Source organism: Hippocampus comes, unplaced genomic scaffold (genome assembly GCF_001891065.2).
Source record: "Hippocampus comes isolate QL1 unplaced genomic scaffold, H_comes_QL1_v1.1 scaffold147, whole genome shotgun sequence".
NCBI lineage: Eukaryota > Metazoa > Chordata > Actinopteri > Syngnathiformes > Syngnathidae > Hippocampus > Hippocampus comes.
Window position 1 is genome coordinate 762273 of NW_017805009.1, and position 25108 is coordinate 787380.

General features: G+C 42.1%; 1 protein-coding gene across 6 annotated transcripts in view; it reads left to right on the forward strand.

The window, feature by feature from the left end:
* The first annotated feature begins 3670 nt into the window (after positions 1 to 3670).
* Positions 3671 to 25108, forward strand: part of pbx3b (pre-B-cell leukemia homeobox 3b) — an 85099-nt gene continuing 63661 nt past the window's right edge. For 2 of the 6 annotated variants that reach the window (XM_019862869.1, XM_019862871.1), the window contains exons 1-2: positions 3671 to 5055; positions 5565 to 5644. In XM_019862869.1, coding sequence (XP_019718428.1) covers positions 4808 to 5055; positions 5565 to 5644 — 328 coding nt within the window. In that variant the 5' untranslated portion in view covers positions 3671 to 4807. The remainder of the gene's footprint in view (positions 5056 to 5564; positions 5645 to 25108) is intronic. The other 4 variants (XM_019862873.1, XM_019862874.1, XM_019862872.1 and 1 more) reach the window with 3 other exon arrangements.

Here is a 25108-nt window from a genome sequence, read left to right on the forward strand (position 1 = left end):
AACAAAGCTAAAGCTACCTTTCTTCCACCCATCTGCCATTGATTTCATCATAGATTTGTTTCCTGGTACCACACCGTGTAGGGGTATGCCTTTATATTCCTAGCTCCAGAGAAAGACGCAGAGAATTTTTTTTTCTGAATCTTTATGTACAAGCCATCCTCATCACCTGCTGGGGATGGCTTCTTTTTGTGGGTAAGAATGATGGACCCTGCATAGATTATCATGGCTTGAATAAAATCATAGATAAGAATTGATACCCTATGGCAGAGGTCGGGAACCTATGGCTCGCGAACCAGATGTGGCTCTTTTGATGATTGCATCTGACGCGCAGATAACACAAAATATTCTCGCTTGTTTAATCCATTCATCGAATTTTCACTGCTCACGTTCTGTTTCTACAGTTGGCGGCAGGAGCAATTATAATTGGATGATACTAGCTTACGTAGGCCATTGCTGGGGAAACAGGTAAACGCCCCCTTTTGAATCAGCCCGCTCTGTCATTAGCTCAAAGCTAATCCTTCGATGAATAAGATGGCGAAAAGAAAAAAAAGATGATGAGTTTGGTACACTTCAGGACGAATGGACTGAAGGATTCGCCTTTGTGGAGAGAACAGGTTATGCGGTGTGTCTAATTTGCAATGACAAAATACCATTGATGAAACGGTCGAATGTAAAGCGGCACTTCGACATGCGCCGTGCTACATTCACATCAAAATACGCTGCGCGAGACAGTAGAAAGGAAGCGTGCAAGCTACTAAGCAGGGTTCAAGCTAGCCAGCAGCAACTCCGCGTATGGACCTGGCAAGCTGACTATAATTCCGCTCGTTTTGCTGGATCTTTAGCAATCGTGAAGAACGGAAAACAATTCACATTAATGATGAGCATTATAACATTATTTAATAGTATACATTTAGAGGCCTATTATACAGAAATTTAAATAAAATTGACTTTAAATTTTTTTACATATATATATATATATATATATATACACAGTATATAGCTCTCATTGTAATGCATTTCCAAATATTTTGTTTTCATGGCTCTCTTAGTCAAAAAGGTTCCCAACCCCTGCTCTATGGCAATATTCACTTCAGCTTTTGAACTACCTCAGAAAACCCAGGAATTTGCCAAATTGGATTTACAGAGTACCTATGAGCTGTTGTGCATCCAAAAAGGTGACAAATGGAAGACTGGCTTAAACACTTCTACTCTCCATTCATGCATATTCTGATCCGCTTTATCCTCACAAGGGTCGCTCGCATGCTGGAGCCTATCCCAGCTGTCTTCGAGCAGTAGGTGCGGGACACCCTGAACCGGTTGCCAGCCAATCGCAGGGCACACTTCTACTAGTATTTATGAAAATCTTGTTATGCCATTTTGACCAACACATGCTTCCACCCTCCTCCAGAACCTGGTAAATGATATTCTGAGAGATATAGTCAACATGCTTGTTTTTTTTTGTTGTTGTTGTTGTATCTGGGTGACATTTAAGTTTTTTCCACAGTCCTTCAAGGAATACATCACCCATGTTCGTTCAACACTGCAGAGATTGCCGAAGAACCGACCATTTGTAAAAGCAGAACAATGTGAGACCCACTGCACTTCTGTCATTCCTCGAATTTGTCATTGAAGCAGGTACCTTAAGCCTGGACCCTGCTAAGTTCACTGCCATTCAAGATTGACCAGTTCCTGACAACTAGGCAGTGCCACTTTCATCTGGAAATTCATTCATTCCTACAGTTCAATTGCTCCACCTGTTCCTCAACTCACCTCATCTAAGAGCTCCTTCACATGGACTACTGATGCTGAACAAGCATTTAAGTCACTTATGGACCGATTTTCTGCTGTTCCAATCCTCATTCAACCTGACCCTTCCAAGCAGTTTGTAGTGGAGGTAAATGCTAGCAATGTTGGCGTTGGAGCTGGCCTGATGTCATAGAGGCCGTGGACAGTATCATTCATACATTTCCTTACTTTTCAAAAATGCTTTGTCCCACAGAGAATAATTATTATATCACTGGAGATCAAGAACTGCTTGGCATTATGTTGGCTCTGGAGGAATAGTGGCCTTGGCTCAAAGGGGATGAGCATCCATTGGTCATGTGGGTAGATTAAGAACCTTCGATACGTGCAATCAGCTGAAAGACTTCATCCAAGGCAGACGCAATGGGCACAATTTTGAACACATTTAGATTTACATTGTCCTCCTGCAATGTACTGGAAGAAGAGGTGAACAGTCATGACTACGTCTTACCTCCCACTGCTCTTATCTGCTCGGCTCAGCTGGAAATGGAAAAGCAGATCCTTGATCCTTCTCCTCATTTTCCAGGTTCCTCTGCTTGCCCACCTAGTTTTTCTTTTGTTCCGGTCAATTTACGGTTGAAAGTTTGTCATCCATCCAAACATTTCTGCCATCTGGCATGGTATACATGTACAATCTAATTGTGGTGAAAGATTTTGGTGGCCATCTCTGAAACAGGATGTTTAGGATTTCATATCCGCATGCCAGTTTTGTGCTCGTAGTAATTATCAAATGAGATGCCTTCCAGATGTCTTCATCAAAATGTGGTGATCTGATATTGAATTTGTGGAACATGCATTAAAATAACATAATTCATAAATGTAAGGTGAGTGCCATGTTTGGCGCTGCAGACCGGAAGTGATGACAAAGCGGCAGTCTTTTCTCGCGACCAATAGAAGACTGTAGTGGGATACAACTTGGTTAGCACAATGTAATACAGAGAAAGGGGCCAATGGTTGGCCAGCCGGGGATGGTCAAAGGGAGTAAAAGAAGAAACGACATTTGGACACACATTGATAACATAGATTTGTAAACATTAATGCATTTCAACATTACTTTCTTTTTTAGAAATCTTTGCGATTGATGAGGCTGTGGTTAACGTTTCACATTTTTACGCTTGTCTGGCTGGAAATGACTCATGAGACAAACACAGAGAGACAGAACACGGACAAACCTGTCTGCGTATTTGTTGTGGGAGACTGAAATACACAGACCCATTCACACTCACCGACATTATGACTGAGTGGAAAATGAACTGCCTCTACCAAAGTCTGTCTGTTTCAGTTACCTGAATGTAACATGTTATTAAAAAAAATGCATTCATACTTTTTAAGTAGCTGAAATTCCTTAATATGGCTGTTTAATATGTTAAAGTTTTAATGTTCTTTCTTAGTTCACACTTAGCTATTTTATTTCATTACAATGGCCACACAAAGCAGCGTTATTAGATGGAGCCATGTTAATGTAAGTAAACTCTTCTATCCACACTCCTCCTTTCAACTTCTCTTCTTCTTCTTCTACATGTTTAGCTCCACCAAGCCCCTTCAATGAATGTACAGTATAGTATAGTTGGTGCCTTGCATCCTGCAGCCCAACAACGTGTCTGCTGCCATAGCAACTGCAGAGGAGCACAGAGCAGCGCCGCCTGCTTTGTGCAATGGATGTCGCTCTTAGCAACGACCAATCACAAGTTGCCATTCTTTTTTTTTCTTGTGCAGGGGCAGTGTGAAGATGGAGGGATTGAGTGGGTGGGCTTTGGCCATCATGTATCTGCCAAGCAATAGGACGCGCGCGTCGTCACTCTTGCTCCTTCTAGACGTGGATTGGTGGAGCCAGCTTCATTTTGCAATCATATAAACATGTCTGCCGCTCGCGCAGAGTGTGAGCCAAAGCCTTAGCGGGAGAGCGCGCTGCTCTACATCAAACTGCATAAAAGTCTCGTTATGCATTTGCCTGCCTTGCTTGCAGGAGTAAATCTTGATTACTACGCGGGAATATGCATATAGCTACGCGAGGACGCCTTACAGCAAAGACTGTGCTTTCATCACTATAATCAGCTGCCTAACTACTCTCTCGTAACATTTTGGGCTTTTTCGCTGCTCGGGTGAGAAGTGACAGGAGCGCAGACCCCTCCTCTGTTGGGCGGGGCGTGCATTTCATTTTGTATTTTGTGTGTGTATTTTTTTTTTCCTCTCCCCCCTCGTGTTGCCTGCTCTGACACGTCTGCACTGAGTGAGTGGCATTGGCACACTGTCAATCGCTCACTATCAAACAACATAAAACACACACGGGCACACTAGCTGCACCTCATAAATTTTAGCAAGGCAATGTATTTTTTTAGTTTTATTTTTGGCGCATCGCTTTACAATACAGCGCTGCATCCCTATTAATTTTCTTCTTGCTTTTTTTTTCCAGCAGATATCGCACAACTTTTTGTGCATTTTTTCAATTAAAAAATATTCGGACAGCACCATATTTTTGGTAATACATGGACTTCATTTCTGCAACAAGGTTTTTTGTTTTACGCACAAGTATTTGCAGCGTTGGATATTTTTGCCTCCCGATTAGGATTTTTGTGGACATTTTTGTGAGGAGATGCACCGGAAATCCCACGAAGAGCGCCAATAAATGAGAGATCACCAAAGGAGCAATTGTGTCCAAAGCCGTCAAATCCCACAGACAGAGAGAAGATACATTGGCGTGAAGAGTCGCGGTGGATAAGATGGACAACCTTCGACAATGTTGACAGTAGAAGTTTTGCATTAAATACCCATAATAAGGTAGTATTCTACAAACGCCGTCTCCCGTTTTGGCACTTTGGACCGCGCGTAAAGAGACAAGCGTCAACTTGGACACGTTTACGCCACCGCATCGCTGTGATATATATAGATATATTTTTTTTCATGATTTTGTTTGTTTTATTTTTTTAAACAAAACGTCTGTGTTTTGGGCCACGCTGCCGTTCCCCCTTATTGTCTTCGGCACATGTTCTAGCCCTTTTCGTATATGAGTTTTTCAATTTGTGTGGCTCAGTGCACAGACTCTTTAGCGGCTCCGATGGACGATCAAGCCCGGATCATGCAGTCGATCGGCGGCGTCAGTCTGGCCGGCCACTCGGTACAAGGGGGCATGGCCCTCCCGCCTCCACATGGACACGATGGCACGGACGGCGACGGACGCAAACAAGACATTGGCGACATTCTTCATCAAATCATGACCATAACTGATCAAAGTCTGGACGAGGCGCAAGCAAAGTTGGTTGTTTTTTTTTTCTTTGATTTTTGTAACTTGTAAAACCCCCCGTAGAGAACACGCATTATTGTTATTTTTATTAAACCATGCCCCCCAGCACGGGGCATAAGAGCAGGCTGGGGTGCATTTAATGACGGTGACAATGATCAGGTGCATTTAGCGCCTCATAAAGCTTAAGCACATGAGAGGCTTGTCACTGTGCAGACAACGGGTTTTAATTGACATGATTGTCTGTCAACGCAAACCCGACATGTGTTGTTCAGAAAGTTCATGTGCACACTAGTTCTCAAACAGTAATAAAAGAACTGGAAATATCTCAGAAGGCTCATTGAACGCATCAGTCAAATCATCGAGTTTTATTGACGCGGTGATTAGTTTGATCGAATATTGGCAGAATTGTTTTGTTACCTTGGACATCTAATAAGCAATCTTTTTGTAGGAAGTTAGTGATCATAGAACAGGTATGACTTATCAGTGAACTTATATCAATATTTCTGTTTGTCTTATACTGAAACAGGAAACATGGACTGAACTGTCACAGAATGAAACCAGCACTCTTCAGCGTCCTCTGTGAAATCAAAGAAAAGACAGGTAAGCTTTTTTTTCAAATTTATTTAAGAAAGTACATCATTTTTTTAATAGAGGACCTGCAGATCAGACACTTTCCTCCCAGTGCACCAATGACAGTTTGCAATCCAGGTTACAGGGGACCGTTAATCAGTGGCAGCAAACAGTGAAAGTATATATAATTTTAGTATATGTAATATTATTTTGTATACGTCCTTTTTTTTCTTCATTTATCCAAACCCCACACTGCTTGTAGAAAAAAAACCCCCACACACACTGGGTTTCAACACAGCTGATTCTATGTTCTGTATTATATACACATAATATAGCAACCATGCCCTTGCTCAGTTTGTGAATTTTAAATTTTATTCAGACATCTTTTTAATTTTCAGAATTGTGGAAATATATAAATAATATATTTTGCAAATTCACTGTACATGTTAATTTTGGGGAATTGTTCGGTGCAAATTTCACACATGCTTTTGATGAACATGTTATGTGTATTTTAGTGAAACGGTTAATATTTATGTTAATGTGATGAAACATTTGGGACTGAAATCAAATTGTCACTGATTATTCAAAGCTGCCAGTTTTTGAACAAACACACTTGCTGAAAATTCCCCAAAATGCATGTCGTAACACAAATCAAAATACTTCAGAATAAATATGGAAATCAAAATTTTAAAAATGATTCTCACAGGCGCCATAGTTTAAGATCACCACTGAGGAAGATTACTGAAATTGCCCCTGCAAAAATGATCAGACTTTCAAAATATTGCATCTCACAGAAGTAGATTTGTCATGCAATGCCCAAACAATAAGTAAGCAAATAGGAATGGAATAGGAAAGAAACAATGTTGTGGGTTTGGAGTAATTTTAGCACCTCCGATAACTTGTCAGATTTGTGACCTTTGTGCGGTTTATGAGGAAATTGGCTCGGGGGAGATCATAAAAGTTTATGAACTCCCTCCCTACTCAGGTGCCGGTCACAGAGGCAGACATAGGGTCTGCATTCGAGCCGAGGTGCTCAGCTTTTTGTCGCCTGTTAAGACAAAGCAAGAGACAGAAGGAGAAATAGGGGAGGATGTCACTCGTGTAGTGTGACCGTTTTTATTTGGCAAGTAACTTTCCGGTGAACTGTAGACTTTTTAGAATGATATATGGTGTGTATATAAATTTTATATTTCCACAATCACACCTCATGTAATGACCTTCACATCAGGTCCCTCGTTTGTTGCAAACACACACGATGGGCTCATTTGCAATGGTTCTGCTTTCAAATAAGTGGCACAGTCTTAAGGAGCGGCAAATGTAAATAATGACAGAGATGACAAAAGCTGCAGATGAAAATGGTGAACGCCCGTGTATATGTACAGCAAGTGCGCTACAGAGGAGGACTGTGGATGTGTGGTAACCTGTGGTTTGGAGTCACTGACAGAGCTCAGCTGGTGTGGTGGCCTTGCTGACCGCCTTGTTATTGCAGCACACAGTGCACCTTTCACTGGCCCGTGTAGCAGCGCTCAGAGGGATTCCTTGGCCCTCTTCATGTCTCCTCAAATGGCAAACGGGGTGGGGGGTAGGGCTGCGTGTTTGCTATGGAAATGCTCTTTAAGAGTGAAACCAAAAGCCGTGTTATTTGCTGAGAGTGTATGCGATATTTTAGGAAATCATTGTTCGGCACCAGTATAATGGCAACTGTGTGCTTGAAAGATGTAGTGCAACGAAAGTTTAAAAATGTGGCAATGTATATTATTTTCAAGTTGCATTTGAGAGCATGACTGAAGACTACATTGTCGAGCAAATATGAGACGTTCTCAGGACTTTCCAGAACTTTCTGAGTCGTGCGTTTTTGTCGGGCACCAGCACATTTCTACATTTCTAATGCCCTGCAAGCATGAATTCATTTTGATATGCTAATCAAGCATTATGCAAGAAATGAGATTAAGTGGCAGCATGAAGTCATTTGCCTGTCACTAAATTTAGTGTTTTTAGCAGGAATTTCAGCCCCCTCCTCTCCGCCGCCACATGCAATTTCCTTGGGTTTGCTTTCCGATAAATGCGTGTGAGAGGTGCACTTTCCCCAGTCCTTTGTTTTCTTTCCTGTAGAAAAATGTCAGTTTAAATATCTAGTGAAATAATTGATTCTCAATCATTTTGGAACAAAGGGCAGCTTCATGCTGTACCTTTGGCCGCAAGCTGTATACAGTGAATGCATTCACAGAAAATTGCCTGCCATTCAAATGAGTTTTGCAGTTATTCTTGTGGCGCCGGGTTTATTTTAACCTGCTGGCGACTCCCCTGTCTTGCTTTCATGCTTGGAAGAGTGGCTCACAGCGGCGGCGGCAGCGGGAGAGGCAAGAATAACAAAGGTGAAAGATTACCTCCATATGGTATTTCTGACCAGGAAGAGAGAGGTTCTGTTGCTGGACTCCTCTCTGAAGTGAGGTTTAATCAATAGAAAGAGATTACAGAGAACTATTACAGGCTAAATCACGGAGTGCCACTGAGAGGCTTAGTCCTCTCCACAGCTCTCTCTGCTGCATCGCCCTGCTTTGGCTACGTATTGACTTGTTGTTTTGCTGACCTTTGACTCATCAGGTTCCAAAACAGGGGATGGGCTCTGCAAAACGTCGTACTGAAAATTAAGGGAGGACTGCATTCACGTGAATCCTGCACTAGGTTTAAAATGCTAAAGATGCTTTCCGGGATGCTTATCAGCGCTTCCATGTTAAATGTGATGCTGAGCAAGGGAGACGGTGTTAACTAAATACAGGCCAAGATGAGACTGTAATTACCCACAAGCAAGGCAGACTAAAAGCATTACCTGCAGTAAATAGAGTTAGGAGATAAGCATTTCTGAACTCTATTGGGAACCTTCATTTCAACGTTGCCCGACAAACATAATGAGCCAGCTCATTTCAATTGATCTGTCGTCATGATCAATGCATGCCTGCTTATTATTTTATGACATATACAGTGCTAGAGTATTAAGTTTTAGATCACCGATACGACTGTATTTGCTGTCAGACCAGAATAGTGTAATGCTTTAATGCAGACTCTTTCATTTTCAGTGAACTCTTGACATCTTGAACAGGAATGAGAAATTCACCCTTTTATAAACACATTTGAGCTGCTTCTCAGTCAGTGTCAGTCAGGCGTCAGCAATTAATAAGTAATAATATTCAACCACTAAAACAAAACTGACCTGACCAAGTAAATAACTATCATGTTTTATTTTTAATCAAGAAGTAATACAACTTTTTTTTTTTTTTTTTTTTTTTTTTAGTAATAACCTTCATTTTAACATTTGTGGATAACAATACCGAGCATTAAAAGTAACATTTTGATGAAAGAGCTTTTAGATCCGTGTTTTAACCAAAACACCAACCAAAAAAAGTGATTGACAAATGCTTTTGATTGGTGGTGTAATACATGAACAAGCACGATATCGTAGATATTTTTTTTCAGCTGAAAGCCACACAGCAAAATACTGGCCTATATAATTTAATAAGGTTTTCCGTATTTTGCTCGTTTTGCCTTTGTGATTTTACTGGTGCTGAAAAAGCTCCAGTGTGCTCACAGGAGAGAACAGCAAGCTATTCAACAGCAGAGACAATTGACTTTGGCCGCTTTTTGTCTCAGGGAGCCCAGCGATGCGGCTGCAGTGACTAGATAGTGTCGTGCCCAATGGCTCTCACGCAGCTGGGTTCCTGACTGGCTTCAATAGCGGGGCTGCTTGCGCTTCCTCTGCTAAAGCACGACGGGGACGCGGGAAGATATAGCTATTATCTACGCAGCTCCCCAACACCCTTCCGATTCCCCATCAGCAAAGAGGGGATGAGGGTGAGCCAGACAAAGAGAGAGGGGACCAAAAACAAAACAAAACGAAACAAAGAATATGTATCAGTTTCATTTGGAAGGCTAAATGCCTTTGTTCTGCAGCTATAGACGTCTTTGCACTGCTACTATCGGGCTTTTGCACAATGATCCAGTGGTGTCTCTCCATCTGCACCCACCTTGCACATGTCTTTCCTTCTCGTTCGCTTTCTCACCCTCCCTTCTCTGTCGCTTGAAGCGTTTTTTTTTTTTTTTTTGCAGGCTCCTGTGCGATCAACAGCTCATAATTGTTTTTTTTTTTTTTTTGCACATACGTTATGCAAATGAGTCTTTATGGCAACTGGCATAACAATTAGCATCCACCAACAATATTTTAGTAGGTTAATTGCAAAATTTCTGAATTGTACATCTGAGCTGTTAATTAGGCATGACAGAGGTGGCGAAATAGTTATCTTCAGGCGGTGGCAGCCAGCAGAGGCTGCTTGGGATGCAAAAGGGAAGGATTGATTGAAATGAGTTTACAGCGCGTGGCTGCTGCAGATTTTCCCTCCTTGCGCTCTCTTTCCCAAGTAAAAAATGTCAACAAGAAATAGAACAAAAGATGCTCTCAAAAATTGACCCTGGTAGAAACACACTGCTGCTGACTTGATATAAAATGTACCAAATAATACTTTCAAACAGACGTTGAATCTAAGGTTGCTTTTGTTTCAAGTCACAATTGCAATGTTCATGGTTTCTAATTAATGACCTTCTGTTGCAAAAACGTACAATATGGGTTTGCAAAAATGCTCCCATTCCAATAAAAAAAAAATGTTCATTTCAACAAAAAGGGAACCGAAGAGTCACAATACATCTTGCTGATATTCCGTTGCCCACATGCGCTACCTTCCCCCCCCCCCCCCATATCTTTTTCCCTTTACTCTTTACTGTATCATTATTGTTACTTGCATGTCCCTCGATGGGCGAGCCACTGCGCACCATAACGTCACACAGCCAGTTATTAGTACTTTGCAAAGAGGGCTTGGGTGAGACTGGTGCAAAGCAAGTCCTCTCAGTAATGACTCTGCTATTTATAGGTCCCTATTTCATTAGCTCTAGTGTTTCCTCCTGGGACAATAGACACCGTGATGTTCATTTACTCCGTACACATTACATGCGGACAACCAAATGACCGATCATTTGTGAGTGCAATGATGTTGGAAAGAGTCCGGCTGTCCTTTGCTGTCACTTTTCCTAACTTGCGTTGTTGAATGCACTCCTATGTTGCTTTGTTCACATTGTTGTGACGCCAGGGGCTTACCTGCATATTATATCCTTGTAAGGTAAGCAATGAAGTTTCAAGTATAAAATCTATTTTGTATCACACATAAGTATGATTCTCTGATGAAAGAGGGAAATTTGCACGGAAGAAAAGGAAGGCCTTCTCCTCAATGCCCCACCGTTCAGCGTTTGCCTACATTAGAATGATGTATTGAAAGCAGAAATAGGAAAAAAAAGACGGCAATGCAATGAAATTTTAATCAGCGTCTTCTCCCGCTTTAATAAGGCAAATAATTCTTATTGGCTGCTGTGTTAAGCTTTCTAATATTTAATTCATAACAAACCTCGCATTATTCTGTGTTCGCCTTGAGTTCAGCTTCACATTGCTGCCTTCCAGGAGGCAACTGTGGGGAAAATGAAGTGCACACTGCGCATTTTTTCAATATGAGATGAGGCACACTACTATTAAATTGTTTTGATGTTGTCTTATGAAATAAAATATGCAAGTATAATACCTTTAATTAACTATTGTACTGGGAGACTGCAGTGGCCCCAGCCGCTGATCAGCGCATAAACACTGACTCTCCTGCCTTTGTAATTTAGCTCGCTGTCACTAAGGTATGACCATTGGCTGAGCATACCATTTTGGTTTTTTTTTTCCTGTTATTATTCTAAGTCCTTGAAGTGCATTTTTGTGTCTGAAGTAATGGAAAGATGGCAATGGGCCAGCAGGCTAGGTGCTGGCTCATGTTACAGTGAAACAGCGGGCCCTGTTTTCGTCTCTCGGTGAAATGGCTTAATTGGTGTCAGAGCCCCGGGGATAAAGGCTTCTTGCTCTGAAACACAGCCACACAGGCCCTGTCTTCCCTCAACCGGCAACAGCGGCCGGCGTCTGCTGGTGAACGAGCACTAAGCCGTGGCTTAACAATACCAAATGATGTTTGGGATGACAGAAATTAATATGCGCTTGTTCCCAGAAAGCTATGATTAATGACAGCGAGCGGGGGAATGCTGTTCCTCTCTTTGCTCCTCTTTGATAGGCTTTGAAAAACAAAACAAAAGACAGAGATACAATGTTCTCCCCTCTTTCGAAAGTGGCCGTCATCAAGAGTACAGAAGTGTACTTAGCTTGGCACGAAGCATAGCAAAGGAACGTCTCAACATGGACATGCTTATAATTACAACTGAGAGCATTTTAAATAACCTGAGTGTCACAGTGATTTTATTTTTCATAACATAACGGACGCAAGATGATTTAAAGTGATAATATGGCTGAACTGGCACTCGGTACAGCGCAGGCTGTGCCAAGGCCAAACAATCCTAATTTGGACCAGCACCAAATTGTAGGCCTTCATAGATACCCACATCATGCATATGTCTGCATTTTGTCATTAGGGCTCATGCATTATTCAGTGAGAAATTAAGCAAAACGTGTCTCCTTGCGTCGTAAACAAAACCAAAATCCGCATATTTAGCCTCACCATCGGTCGTTCAATCTTCTTTGGCCCCAAGTCCCTTTTCTTCAAAAGTTTTATGAAAAATCGATGATTTTTGCAACAATCCCATGGCTATCAAAATCCATCCGTGTTTGAAAGAGGTTAAAATAAATCACTTTTCATTTGCAAAACTAAGTCATTCCTTTGAACTTGTAGACACAAACACGCAAATTCAGCCAGCGCAAAACGTGTGAACAAAATGGTGGTGCGCAGTTGCCATGATAATGATCTGTATCTGTTGTGTCCTAGGTGGAGACACATGAATATTTAATTGTGTCTGCAAGAGAGAATCCCCAGACCCTTCTGTTCATTTCTTACTTTCTCTACTGTAATGCGCCCCCCTTGCCTCCCTGGTAGTTCCTCACTAAGTAATGGTGAATTAAAATGATATAAATTGCAACGTAAGGGGTTTCTCAGGACGTTTATCTCTGCAAAATGCAGTTTGAAATTCAAATGGCAAGTTTTGTCAACCGGCATTCTGCTGACTTGGTGTGTGCGTCTCACGCTGGCTTCTTGAAATAAGCACTCCCTCTGTCAAAATGATTGATGTGCATTAAGCGTGCACTTTTTACATCACGCCATTCCGGAAGATGATGTGGGCGCATGGATATGAGTTAAACAGTGAATGAGTCTCCGATTTTATTGATCCATTTGTAGTGCAGGTGCTCCCGAAGACGGTCGTCAGCTTTGACCGCCTGTGTCAGCGATGCACGCCGACAGTGAGCTCCCGTCCTCATTGCGGGTGCATTTGCTTGATCAAAGAACAACAGCGACGGTCCCGTGCATTCTTGTCATTTCGCGTTTGTAGGAAACGGACAGAAACCCCCGTCCTTAGGTTACTTTTTGTGCCCTTAATGCAATTAAGTAAAAGCTTTCCATGCAAACAGAATCAGTTGTTGAGGGACGGGAGGTGTGGTTCCTCTCCTCTAAATATTCAGCATTAGTTGTTAAATTTGTGTGTGTGTGTGTGTGTGTGTGTGTGTGTGTGTGTGTGTGTGTGTGTGCGTGCGTGCGTGCGTGCGTGCGTGCGTGCGTGCGTGCGTGCGTGCGTGCGTGCGTGAGTGTTGGCAGGCCTGATAGGCTGCAGTGTGAAGGTGAAGTGCGTGATGCTTGGAGATGCCTGTGTAAGTATGCAGAGCACGGCAACCGTCGCCCGGGTGCTGAAGGAGAGCATGGAGTGGCAGAGTTAATTTATTTAATGACTGAGCGTCTTATATCTCCCAAGCCCTGATTAGAATCCATGCTTGATGAGGGAAGCGATAGAAGGCTTTGCACTGCCCCCAGGCCTTTGCACATACATTCTTACTTGGCTTTTTTTTAATCCACCCCACCACCTCTGTAGACTTTTGTTTTACACATACAAAAAAAAAAAACGAAGAAAGAAAGCCGGACTACCACTTTTTGGGGCAACTTTGGGTCTGCGATCAAGACCATATCCATACAAATACTGTACTTTTGGAAAAACTTCGCTTTAACTTTCATTTGAATGTTTGTTTATGAGAAACTACTGCCTCCCTTTTCTTAAGTGATCTGTTTTTTTTTTGTATAATTGAGAGGTAAATTATGCATAAAGTGAATTTGTATCATTTGGTTGGAAATAACAAGACAGTGAGAGAAGACAAGTTGCGACTTATCTACTCACAAAATATTGATAATTTCATGACCAAAAATTCCATGTCCAGGATTCTCAATACATGTGTATCAAATGTTGTTTCATGATAAAAGTTGTGATTCCTCAACACAGGTGTTAAGATCACAATATATAAATAATTGGTAATATATAAAAACAATGCAAATAGTGAAAAGTCATCATTTATGTCCAGCCATCCATTTTTTAAAACCGGGTTGCGAACCATCAATAATGTCTTTTACACAATTTGCAGCGTGATGGTTTCAGGAAAGTCTCAAGTTCACATCTATAATTCTGAGTGCCTTATTTTGCAAACATTGCTTCTGTTAAATTTCCAAAACTTACTTTCTCCAAGACTTGGAGTGGGTAATAGTGTCTTTACTGTGAGGGCTTAGAGATATGTGTGTGTGTTTTTCTTATATTTTTACACCTTGTATGTGTGAACGCGGAACAAATATGCATTTGTTTCTGTGCAAGTGTGAATTTTTGTGCGGCGGGCTCCGTGATAAAGGCAACGCGCTGGTGCACTCTATGAACGTGGGAAAGCCAAACAGAGTGTGTCACTTTGGCAGCACAGGCCGTCAGCTATGGGGAGCTGCAGTTATAAAAATCATGACCTTCCTCTTTGCCAGCATGCCTCTCACAGAGCCAATGCTCTGCCCTGTAGATCTGTGCTGGCGTTGGGAGGGAACACAAACAGCGGGGAAAAAAAATAGTCCAAAACCATAATTGTGAGTGGCTGTGGGTGGCAAAATAATGAAATACTTCTTAGAGCGATCATGAAAGCGAAGGTGAGGCAGAGGAACCAAATGGACGGGGGATGAAGGGGGGAAAAAAAAAGAAAAAAAAAACTAAACTTCCCGGCTTCTTCTTTTTCCACAAGCTATCATCAGTAATGTCGCGGCAGCCTCACAAAGCAGAAATTATTTCTTCAGGCGTTGCTGTCAAGTGTTATTCAAATAACTCCAGCCTCACATTTGAATAACAGCCGACATTTTGAATTAATTAATCAGACAAGATAGTCTGGGCCTTTTCTCATTAGTCTACAGGTCAGACCGGGGAAGATATATGCGCTGGTGATGATATACTTGTCTTTAATAGTGATTTATGGAGATTTTGGATTGTACTCAATTTGTCAAAGGGCCTGCTAGCAGAAAAATAGGACAATGCATATTTCATTACCTAATCTTTGATACGTTCTGCGATGCTGAAAGATACTGTCCTGTTGTTTAGATGCGCTTTTATAGTCACTCTTCTTGATTCAGGTGCGCGCGCACACACACACACACACACACACACGCGCGCGCACACACACACACACGCACACACGCACGCACGCACGCACGCACACACACACACACACACACAGAACCCCCCACCGCCTTCACCCCCCCCACACACACACACACACTTTTAATCTCCTTTCATAGATCTTCCCCATTTTACTTTTCCTATGCAATTAAGCTTGAGCTGTAAATTATAACTGTGTCGTACTTTAATTATCACGGTGTAAAAATAGAGTTCCTGTCTTTGATAGGATTTCATTAACTCACTCAGTATTCCATGCCAAAGTCAAACTTTTTCTTAATGCAGGGAGATTTGAATTGAACATGCTTTAGGTATAAGTTAAAATAAGATTTTACTCTCCCGGCAAAAGTTTAGACATGTAGCTTGACTATTTGAACGAGTGTTTTTTTTTTTTGAGTAAATAAGCAGGAATGTGTGAATGACGCGTGGAGTAATTCAAGCATTAATGATCTAGTGCCACCTGCCATTTTAGGTTTAAGATAATCAACACATTCCATTTGCGATAGATTTTTACAAGCCCGGGTAGAAGACAAGCTGCAAATGCAACGTGCGTCTGTGATGGGTTGCTAATCTGAGTGTGTGCGCTGCGAGTGTGTGCACATGATTGGAAGGATACTGCGAGCCGTTTCCATCGCGCCGAGCAGCCCACACAAAATGCACCAACAGCGGTGTGACAAAACATTGAAACAAATTGCTGTCAGGCTGCCGTAACAGCAAGTGCAGCGATTTTTATCTGACGTGTGGAAGCCCTAGACATGCAACACTGACATGTATCGCGAAACACCTTTGAAAGACAGGCGATAACAAACCCCTGCATAACAATAGCCATCATTATTTGATATTATTACTCTTTTCTTCAAGAGTCAGGCCAATATAGAAAGATATGCATGTTGCGTGTGTTTAAAGTCGTGATAATAAATGATCCTGGGCTCTTATTAGCATGGCTTAGTATAAATGTACAGTTCAACTGAATTATGCGGCCTTATCAAAGAGAATAGAACGTTGTTTTATATTCATACAGAATAATTTATTGCTCAGAGCAAAGGGCCTTGTTTTGTTTGCATGCTGACTGTAAACTAATTCCAAGGCTAGGGCATTGGTTTAGTTCGGTCTGCTACCATTATCCACAGGTGGATCATGTTGAGGACGCATACATCTATGTGCATTGGAAATTGTTTTTTTTGTTTTTTGGGGTTTTTTTTGTCTGTCTGTGGTGCCAAAGCTGCTTTTCCCACATGTAGCTAAAATGGATAATGGTGTCCACTGAGTAAACACTTGGAATTCAAATTATCCTCATTGCTTAAATTTTTTTCAGATTCTGTGATACATATTGAGTCACTGCAGGATGCACCGTCTATTCTCTGCTGTATTGTTATTTTCTCCCTTATAGGTTCCTAATGAGGAATCGGCGCTCATTATGATTTTAAGGATGAGAGAAGAAAGCTTTTAATTAATGATATGTAAATGGTTCTGAATTGATTATGTTACAATATCAAGAGAGATGGGTAGAAGCTGTGGTGTAATATATTTTAATTAAGAATTAATTAAAAATGATGGCAATTTTATAGAGGCTCACCGAAAATTAAAAAAAATATATATTCTCTGTCACAATTAAATCAGCCCCTGATTAAATAAACAGACACGTGCAGGTAGTATTCATTGAGGAGTCACATATATTAGATCCCAAGAAGAATTATACTGAAGATTAAAAAAATAGGAATAAAATCCGGATGCTTGCGGTGTGTCGTGGTCGACCGCAAGCTGAGTTGTCTGGGGTTAATGGTGATTTATCTCATTCCTAATTCATGAGATCCTCCTGGTCTGTGTTGGTTGGATCAATGGCGCCATGTTTGCCTTTTCAAATTCAGCATCTACAATTAGATTTGCAATATGAAACGATGATACAAAGGCGGGGTTTTTCCTCACTTGTGGCCTGTGAATGCCTACCTCAAACAATATCAGCCTTTTTATGAGGTTAAGAGATTTGTGTGAAGAAGATGATCCTCGTTAACCTTTTTAATTGCTGTCTGCTTTTCTTTCATTCCTTCTTCGGGGCAGACGCAAACAGAAGACATTAGCTGCATTAATGGTGTGAGCCGCTATTAAAGGCAGCGACGTCTTTGTTTTCTGCTAACGGTGGCATGCATGCGCTGTGCTAAACTCGGCGATCAATGGCAGCGAGGCTGCTATCACAGCACTTGGAGCAGGCGTAGCTCACGGGGGAGGGAAGTGGGGGTCCCTGGTGGTTCATTTTGATTGGAGCACAGAGTTTGGTGTTGAAAGGCGAGGGGGAGAGACAGGCTGTTGGAAGCAAATCCCACCGGATCAGTTAGAGCTTTGCAACAAAAACACCTTGATTCCCAGGAACATTTGCTTTGGAAAAGGGTGAATTTAAATAAACAGGCAACCGGAGAACACAATGATCTCAAGCATTTCTGAAGGTTTATGTGTTCAGAGAGAGATAGTGCAGCTCAAGCTGAGAATTAATTTGCAATTCATGTTTCATATCACAGTAAATAGCTGCTGTGTGAAGGGAGGGAAATTGAACTCTGAATTCTGGACATCGTGTTTGCTACAAAGCTCTCTGAAAAACAAAAATAACATAAGGTAGCGGGAGGTTTAAAGACCCAACTAATGCTGTAGGTTTGTGTGTGCGTGCATACTTGTGTATGTGTCATCTCCGCAGATGTTTTATGAGCTAACCAATCTGTTCCTGGCGTCATGGAGGATGTGCTGCTTGAAATGGAGCGAGTGCCGAATGGATTAGTAGTCCGGGTCCCCGCTCCTATCATGTCTCGTGTAACGGCTTGGAAGCAACATCAGCATCCCCATGTACACACACAAAGCCATGATGCACAGAGAAACATGCTCACAGGGTGGGCGAGCATATATACACTGTAAATGTTGGGCAATGCATCTTCTTTTTTACATCGGCAACTAGTTGCAAATACATCACCGTCAAAATCGTTTTTCTCCACCTATCGGCATTTGACCGTTCGGAATCCATGGAGGCCTCTTGTCAAAAACGGAGTAGTCTAGCCACGGGGTCGCGAGTGAAAACAGAAGTTCTGCTGCCTTGTGTGGCATCATCAAGTCATACTCTCCGCACCCTACAGTGACCCAGAGACCACAGAAAACATGATGTCAGATATAAAGGCACTTGCGGCCTTCCAACACTCATTATAGCTATAAACACTTTGCTTCATTTGATTATGAAGCAAAACCCATCATATGGTGTCACTGAAGTCAGGGATGCTTCTGTAAATGTTTTTTTTTTTTGTGTGTGTGTGTGTGTGTGTGTGTGTCTATGTGTGTGTGATGGTCTGTAATTTTCATGTTAGCTGAAGAAGTTATGTTCTCAGAGATCATTACTTTCACCGGTCGTGGCTAACAGCAGCAGCAGCAGCAGCAGCAGCACTGGCTACGACAGAGAGTGGCGGAAGATGGTGGGGGGAGGGGGTCAGCATCTGAACTGGATGATGGGAGCCAGAACATGAAACAATGCTGGGGGAACGTCTGGTGGGTTCGCTGCACAGAATTACAAGCGAGGGAGCAGGCCTGCTGAGGCAATTACAGCTTAATGGGGTCATTTGGAAGGCAATTGCCAGGGGTTAATGTAGTATGGAGAGATGAGGTGAGATTGAAGTAAAATTTTGGGTTAGAAAATGTGTTCAAATGAAAAGGGAGCAAGTGGCCCGATCGCACCCTGGTGGACTGGGGGAACTTGAACGCAGAGAGACGCTGATGTGTGCCCTTCTTACAGTACGTGCACCACTTCGATTAAAACACACCTGTGTGCATGTGCCGTGTTTCTGCTCAACAAATGCCCTTCAACCCTGAACAATGTCCACTCCGTTTGACTTCTCCCTCCTAATCACAACATATTCTCGTTATTGTTTACTTTTGCTTTAGTTTCCCCGCAAAGATTACAGGAGCCAGTGATATAATTGAAACAGCGCAATATATGCCGGAGAAGCTATAAGAGACACCTTAGAGAATGCTTTAAAAGGTTCATTATACACTGTTGCGTTATCCAGTTCATTACCTTAATTGCCCAACATAAGCTGGCGCTGGAAGGCTGCACTAGAGCTTTGGGAAGGATTCTTTGCCAGGACCCCCTGGCCCTGGTCTCATCTCCCTGATCCCCTGATTTGTAGCACGCAGACCAATCATGCTGAAGCCCAACTTTGATCAAAGTCAAGTTTACTTAAGTTGAGCCATGTGAAATCCTCTGGGAGCTGCCATGTGTGCTGAGGCAGAGGAGGTAGCAGTGCCGCTGCGGCTGCTGCGGCTGCTGCGGCTGCTGCCTGTGACCGTGTTGGATCAATGCAAAAGGGTAGATTTATCATCCGCCTTTTCAAATCGCAAGCGTTCTTACGCGCTAATCTTCACGAATCAAAGTGAACATGACTGGTGAGTGGAGATTATTTGATAGTCCACATGCTCTATTACTCCAATCTCCTTCTGTGTGCATTGCTGTGTCTCCCCTCCGTGCCCCTCAGGATAGCTTTTGGCCATGAGCCGGCATTACACTGAGACAAATTTTCCCAGGCTCCCCAAAGGCTATTTGACCACGATTCCCATTTGGCCTTTACCCATTAGTAATGTTCCAAATCATTTGCAAAAGAATCTATTTGCTTTATATGATAATGGATTCAAGACTTGCTTTACTGGAACCCACACCCACAGGTCAAACTTGACTTCATTTTACTTTATAGTTTCTTTGGTTTATTTTGATTGGTTGATGGTTTTATTGCAACGGCAACTTTTCTCTGTGCATTCTTTTTGACTGCAATACTTTACGTTGTAGAGGTGGCGGAGCATTGTCGGTGCTGCAGGGAGGCAAAAGGATGATGCAGCTCTGTTGTCATTTTAGAGTGACAAATAGACAGTGGCAGACCATCAGAAAGGGGGAAGAGTGAAATGGTGTCACTGACAAACTGCTATGTCCTTTAGGCCCTTTGGCCTCCAGAGTATACGGCACATACAGTGTTGACCTCCGGTCAACTGCAGTGTGAACAGGCTGTCCGGTGATCCCCCCTTTCCCCTTTGGAGAAAATCTTCTACTATTACACTCATCATGCTCGCCCACTTATCATTTCAATCAATTCCTTTACGCAAGTCATGTTTGAGTCCCGTGGAGAATAATAAGTGAGACATTTCGGTGATTATCAGGTCCACGAAGCAAAAACTTCACGTCCAAAACGAGTACCGTTGCACCTCAAGCTAGTGACTATTTTGACCCCTCATTCATGTCACTAAAGCATCTCATCAAATCCGGCCATCTTCCTGTTAGAAGGTCTAAAAAGAAAATCAATGCTGCAATCTTTTCTTTTTGCCTCCTCCAATTCGTAATTGAAATGGAAAATCAAATGAACGGCGAGCAGATAATTGTTTTATCAATATTTCCTGCCTGCCCTACAAGGGTCAGTGCAGAATGATCATGAGTCCGGGATATGACGAGGACAAAATGTGAAATTGAACAGCTAGGAGGCAATAAATCAGCCTTGACAACCAAGAGTGACCGGCATGTAGCTGCACACACTTTTCCCTTCAGAATATGTCCTGAAGCTGCCACACTAAATAGGGACTATTCATCTCATTATTGTTGCACTTAATATTATTGATATCAAATTTCATTCTTACAGTCCAGACAGGAAGTCAAGGTCACTTGTGCTATAATTGTTGTCGCTCTTGGTACGTGATCTCGAGTGTATAATAGAGGGCAAACAATTTAGTGGGCTTGAAAATGCCTTTGGGGAGCTGCAAAACAACAAACCTTTTTTTCCCTCCAAGAAACAATTTTGTCTGGAGTCAAACCATTGCTATCATTAAAAAAAAAAAAGGTTCAGTCTCCAAGTATATGTGTAATATTTCGTAAAAGTACGTGTCAAATACCAAATTACAACAATTAGGATGTTCAAATTTTGACCTCTGTTGCTTTTAAATCTCCTCCATTACAATTGGATCCAGTAAAAAAATTAAGACATCCAAAGAAATGTACACATTATTGTTTCAAAATTCTGAAAAAGTCCCTCCCGGGTGGCCCAAGTTAGTTAATATCAAAAAGGAAATCTGTCCCATGTTACTTTCTTTTGGGGATTTAAATGAACGCATCAAGACAAAATGTGAATGTAAAAACTACAATTAATAGAGAGCGGAAGCACTCCTTGGTCAAGTGATGCCCATTTCTCTCTGCCTCCTGCAGTCACAAGGCATGGACCAAAATGCGTGATTGATTTAGGTGAAGGGTGTTAAGGAGACGGCAGAAGAATGTCACAAACAATGAATGGTCACAGCTCCGAGGAAAATCAATGACAGAGGTTGAAGTCGGTCTCGTGTGCTACTTGGCAATGTTACACCGGTTGTGGGAAAAGAGCTGTCTTCTGCCATCGGCGCTCTGATCAAAAGCCAAACTTGATCGCTTTAATGAAGGCGGATACAATAAAACTGACAAGTGAAATATAGACACTGCAGTAGGAATGCTTTAAGTGGCAGCCCTGCTCGATAGCTTGAACTTCATTTGAATTTGCTACTGAGGGTTGAGTAGGCAACACTCCCACATCGTGTGTCTGCATTGCATCAGAATGGCCCGCTGGTTGCTTGTTGGGCAACTTTTTGCAAAGCCTCTTACCATGAGAGCAAAACTGAATTTATTTTAGCAGTACAGTTTTATGATTTTTATCTGAGGTGTATCTCACGGGTAAAATTTAGGGCCATTATACCATAAATAGACATTTAGTCTTGAATGAAATGGGGGAGAATCATTGGCAGAGGGTCTTACAAACAAAGTGATGACCCCCCCCCCCCACACACACACACAGTTTGTTGGGATTGCAGTTGTAAGCTTTGCACCATATGCTACTTTCCTCTTTAGCTGGGATTATGCCATCATTATTGCTGATAAAAGCTGTTTACTGCCTTGGCTCCAAATCGATGCTTGGGGCGCACTGAAACTGGCATTCCCTCTCCACAAGAGTTCATTCCTTGCCAGCTGCTCAGGATTCAACTCCTTTGTTTCAGATTTCACCGTTTTTGTAATGTTGATTTTCAATTCATCCCCGCCTTGTCCCATCGTTCTCCCACAGGTTTCTTCCGCATTAGCATGCGTTTGCAACAATTTGACATTTACATTTGATTCGCTTGCGGAAGATTGAAGGTGTCTCAGACATAGCCGGGCATAAAATATTCTGACTAGCCTGCTTGCTCCAGGAGAGAATGTATTCAAAAACAATCATGCCCCATTTCTTAAGTGACAAAATACAATCATGGAATTGAAAAAGCATTGAATCTGGAACGATCACAAAAGGCTCCCTTCTCACGCTGGGACCAATCAATGGTCTAATCAGTCAATCCAGATGCAGCTCGACAGCTGTGTTAAGATAACAACTGGTTCACACGACAATAGCAGCCTCAATGACCTTCTGTGTCTCATATTAATAATGTAAAACCAACACAAGACAACCACTCCCCCGGTTCTCATGCCGCCACTGATAAACTACCTTTTTGCCTTACCATCAAAGGCTACTCAGACTAAGCCATGTTTCAAGGAATGATCCATAATGACACTTTTTTTTCCTTTCCTGTTTTTAACCGAGGCTCCAGGTCCCTTAAATAATGTCTCTCACTCTTCCTGTAGCTCTCTACTACCCAGGGAAATCATGGTGATCAATATTTCCCATTTTAGAGGAACTGCGGCAAACAGTCGCATTAGATTTACTGTAGGCCTCTGTTAGACTTTAATCAAGATGTAATTTAGATACAACCAAACAAAACTATTCATCTATTCTACGCTGTCCATGCATTGTGTGTCTATTCGTCTCCGTCTCTTGGTCGATGTGTCCGCCTCTGTCTGTCTCTCCATCAGCCGTCTATCCATCCTAGCTATGGGTTGTCATATGGATGTGCTTTCGTAATGTCTTCACAGCACATAAATCTCAGCATGCTATCTCACTACTTCTGAATATTGGTCATGGGCCATTGAACAAAACAGCTTAATGCACCCTTCACCATTTCGGTCGCGGCAGAAAGTGGAGACTGCTGACTGGCTGACACCAGGGATCAAACGCTTTGTAGTTCATTATCGTGTTGTTGTCAAAGATTTAATTAATTTAAAGGATTGGGATATATAGTCACCTTGTTGACTATATGTGTTCTCCGGCCAAATCTGTATCTCGATTAGCTCAACTGCAAATTCATCTCTTTATAGCTGTAGAGTGGTGCATTGTTCGCTGAGCATGCTTATAACTCAAAACACTCACATTGCAAATATATCTTTTCACAGATCACAAATCAATGAAAATACCATTAATCCATTCCAGCCTCTCCAGAAAAAAAAAAAAAACAATCAAAATTGTCGTGACGTGGTGTTGGTGATGTATTCTTGGTGGGTTTTTTTAGCACTCTATAATATTACATTTACTAAAAACAGACAGTAATGACAGAATTAAAAAGATTAAAAAAAGAACCAAACAGCTTTCTTCACACTTGGTATTAAACAGCATGAAGCCTGTTTTTGGAAGAAATTTTCCGTTTGCCAGAGTGCTGCTTGTTGCGAAGTGAGTTGAATTTAGTTTTTTGCCACCATACAAGTTGTTTGCAAAAAAAAAAAAAAATAAATCAGCATGATGACTCGTATCTTGAAAAAGATGATTTGCTCATACCTCAAGGTACCACCGTGCCTGTATATTATACTTGCTTTGTGTATGGTGTGGTTGTTCCTACTCAATACATCCTACCCTCATTGAAATATGTCCAAACTGGATCATACCTGCCTGAAAGTGTTCATTCACAATTGTTAAAGCTCCAAGAATCGCAACAAAAAGAACAAACAGACATAAAGTTCTTACAAAACAAGAAGAAACCAGTTACACTCCATTGTTTCCAAATCATGAAGCAACCTAGCAACTGAAAATACATTGAATGACTTTATTGTGCCGTCCACTTCGCGACCAAAACAACAATGGCGGCTCACAAAGCTGTTTATGCTGGTCTAGTGTGTCCTTAAGTGACAACACCAACAACTGACCTGACATGCATATGAAAGTGTTTCAAGTCAATTTTGAAGGTCAGTGTGAAGAGCGATCATCTGTTGTCCATGAATTTTTTTTTTCACGGCAAAGGGGCAAAAAAGTCAGTTTGTTTTTACTAGACGATTGTGCAAACATATCCTTGGTAGCCGTCCACATGGCTTTAAGTGCGACTTGCTAGTTGTGTGGAATGCGGAGAGTTGCGGACTCTTCTTGATGGCAGGTGGTGATGCAGCGTGTGTGGTCCCCATCACAGGTGTGTGCAATTAGCCTGACAGCTAGTCCCGGACTTCAATGAAATAGAAGTCTCCAGTGTTTATGTGTGTGCGTTTAAGCATCTGCCTTTGCCTGTGTAAGTGCGAATGTATGTGCGCCTAATAGTCACCCATGTGTATAAAGCGCTGTGTGGCCTCGCGATTGTCTCACATAGCGCACGGTTGGTGCAGCAGGATGGTCCACACGACGTGGGCTTGATTCAAAGTGCCTGGGTGTTGTTACGAGGCCTGGAGAATCTGTATGTCATTTATTGAACACGCTGTTGTGGGAAACGGACTTGGAAGAAAGGAGAGGGTAATGTATTGGAAAATATCCCTTTCGGCACCTCAGCATTACTTGTCATAGGGCAGGCTTAAAACGTAGCTTGATAGTTATTAACCCTAATCCAGGCATAAACACAAATCCTCAAGCACCAGCCCAATTAATAATTAGCATAATTAACATGCATTTTAAACAGGGCCCGGTCTTGTCATTGCCAAGGCAAGGATGGAGGTAATTAGGGCTAACAGAGCAGCGCCTAGGGCCCGCACCCGCGGACGTGCTGCAGTCATTTCCCAGCGCAGGAATTGACAAGTGCAAGACAAGCTCTCTCTGCTTAGAGCGAAACCCTCTTTGACAGAATTAATAGTTGACAAACCATTCCTAAAGCCTC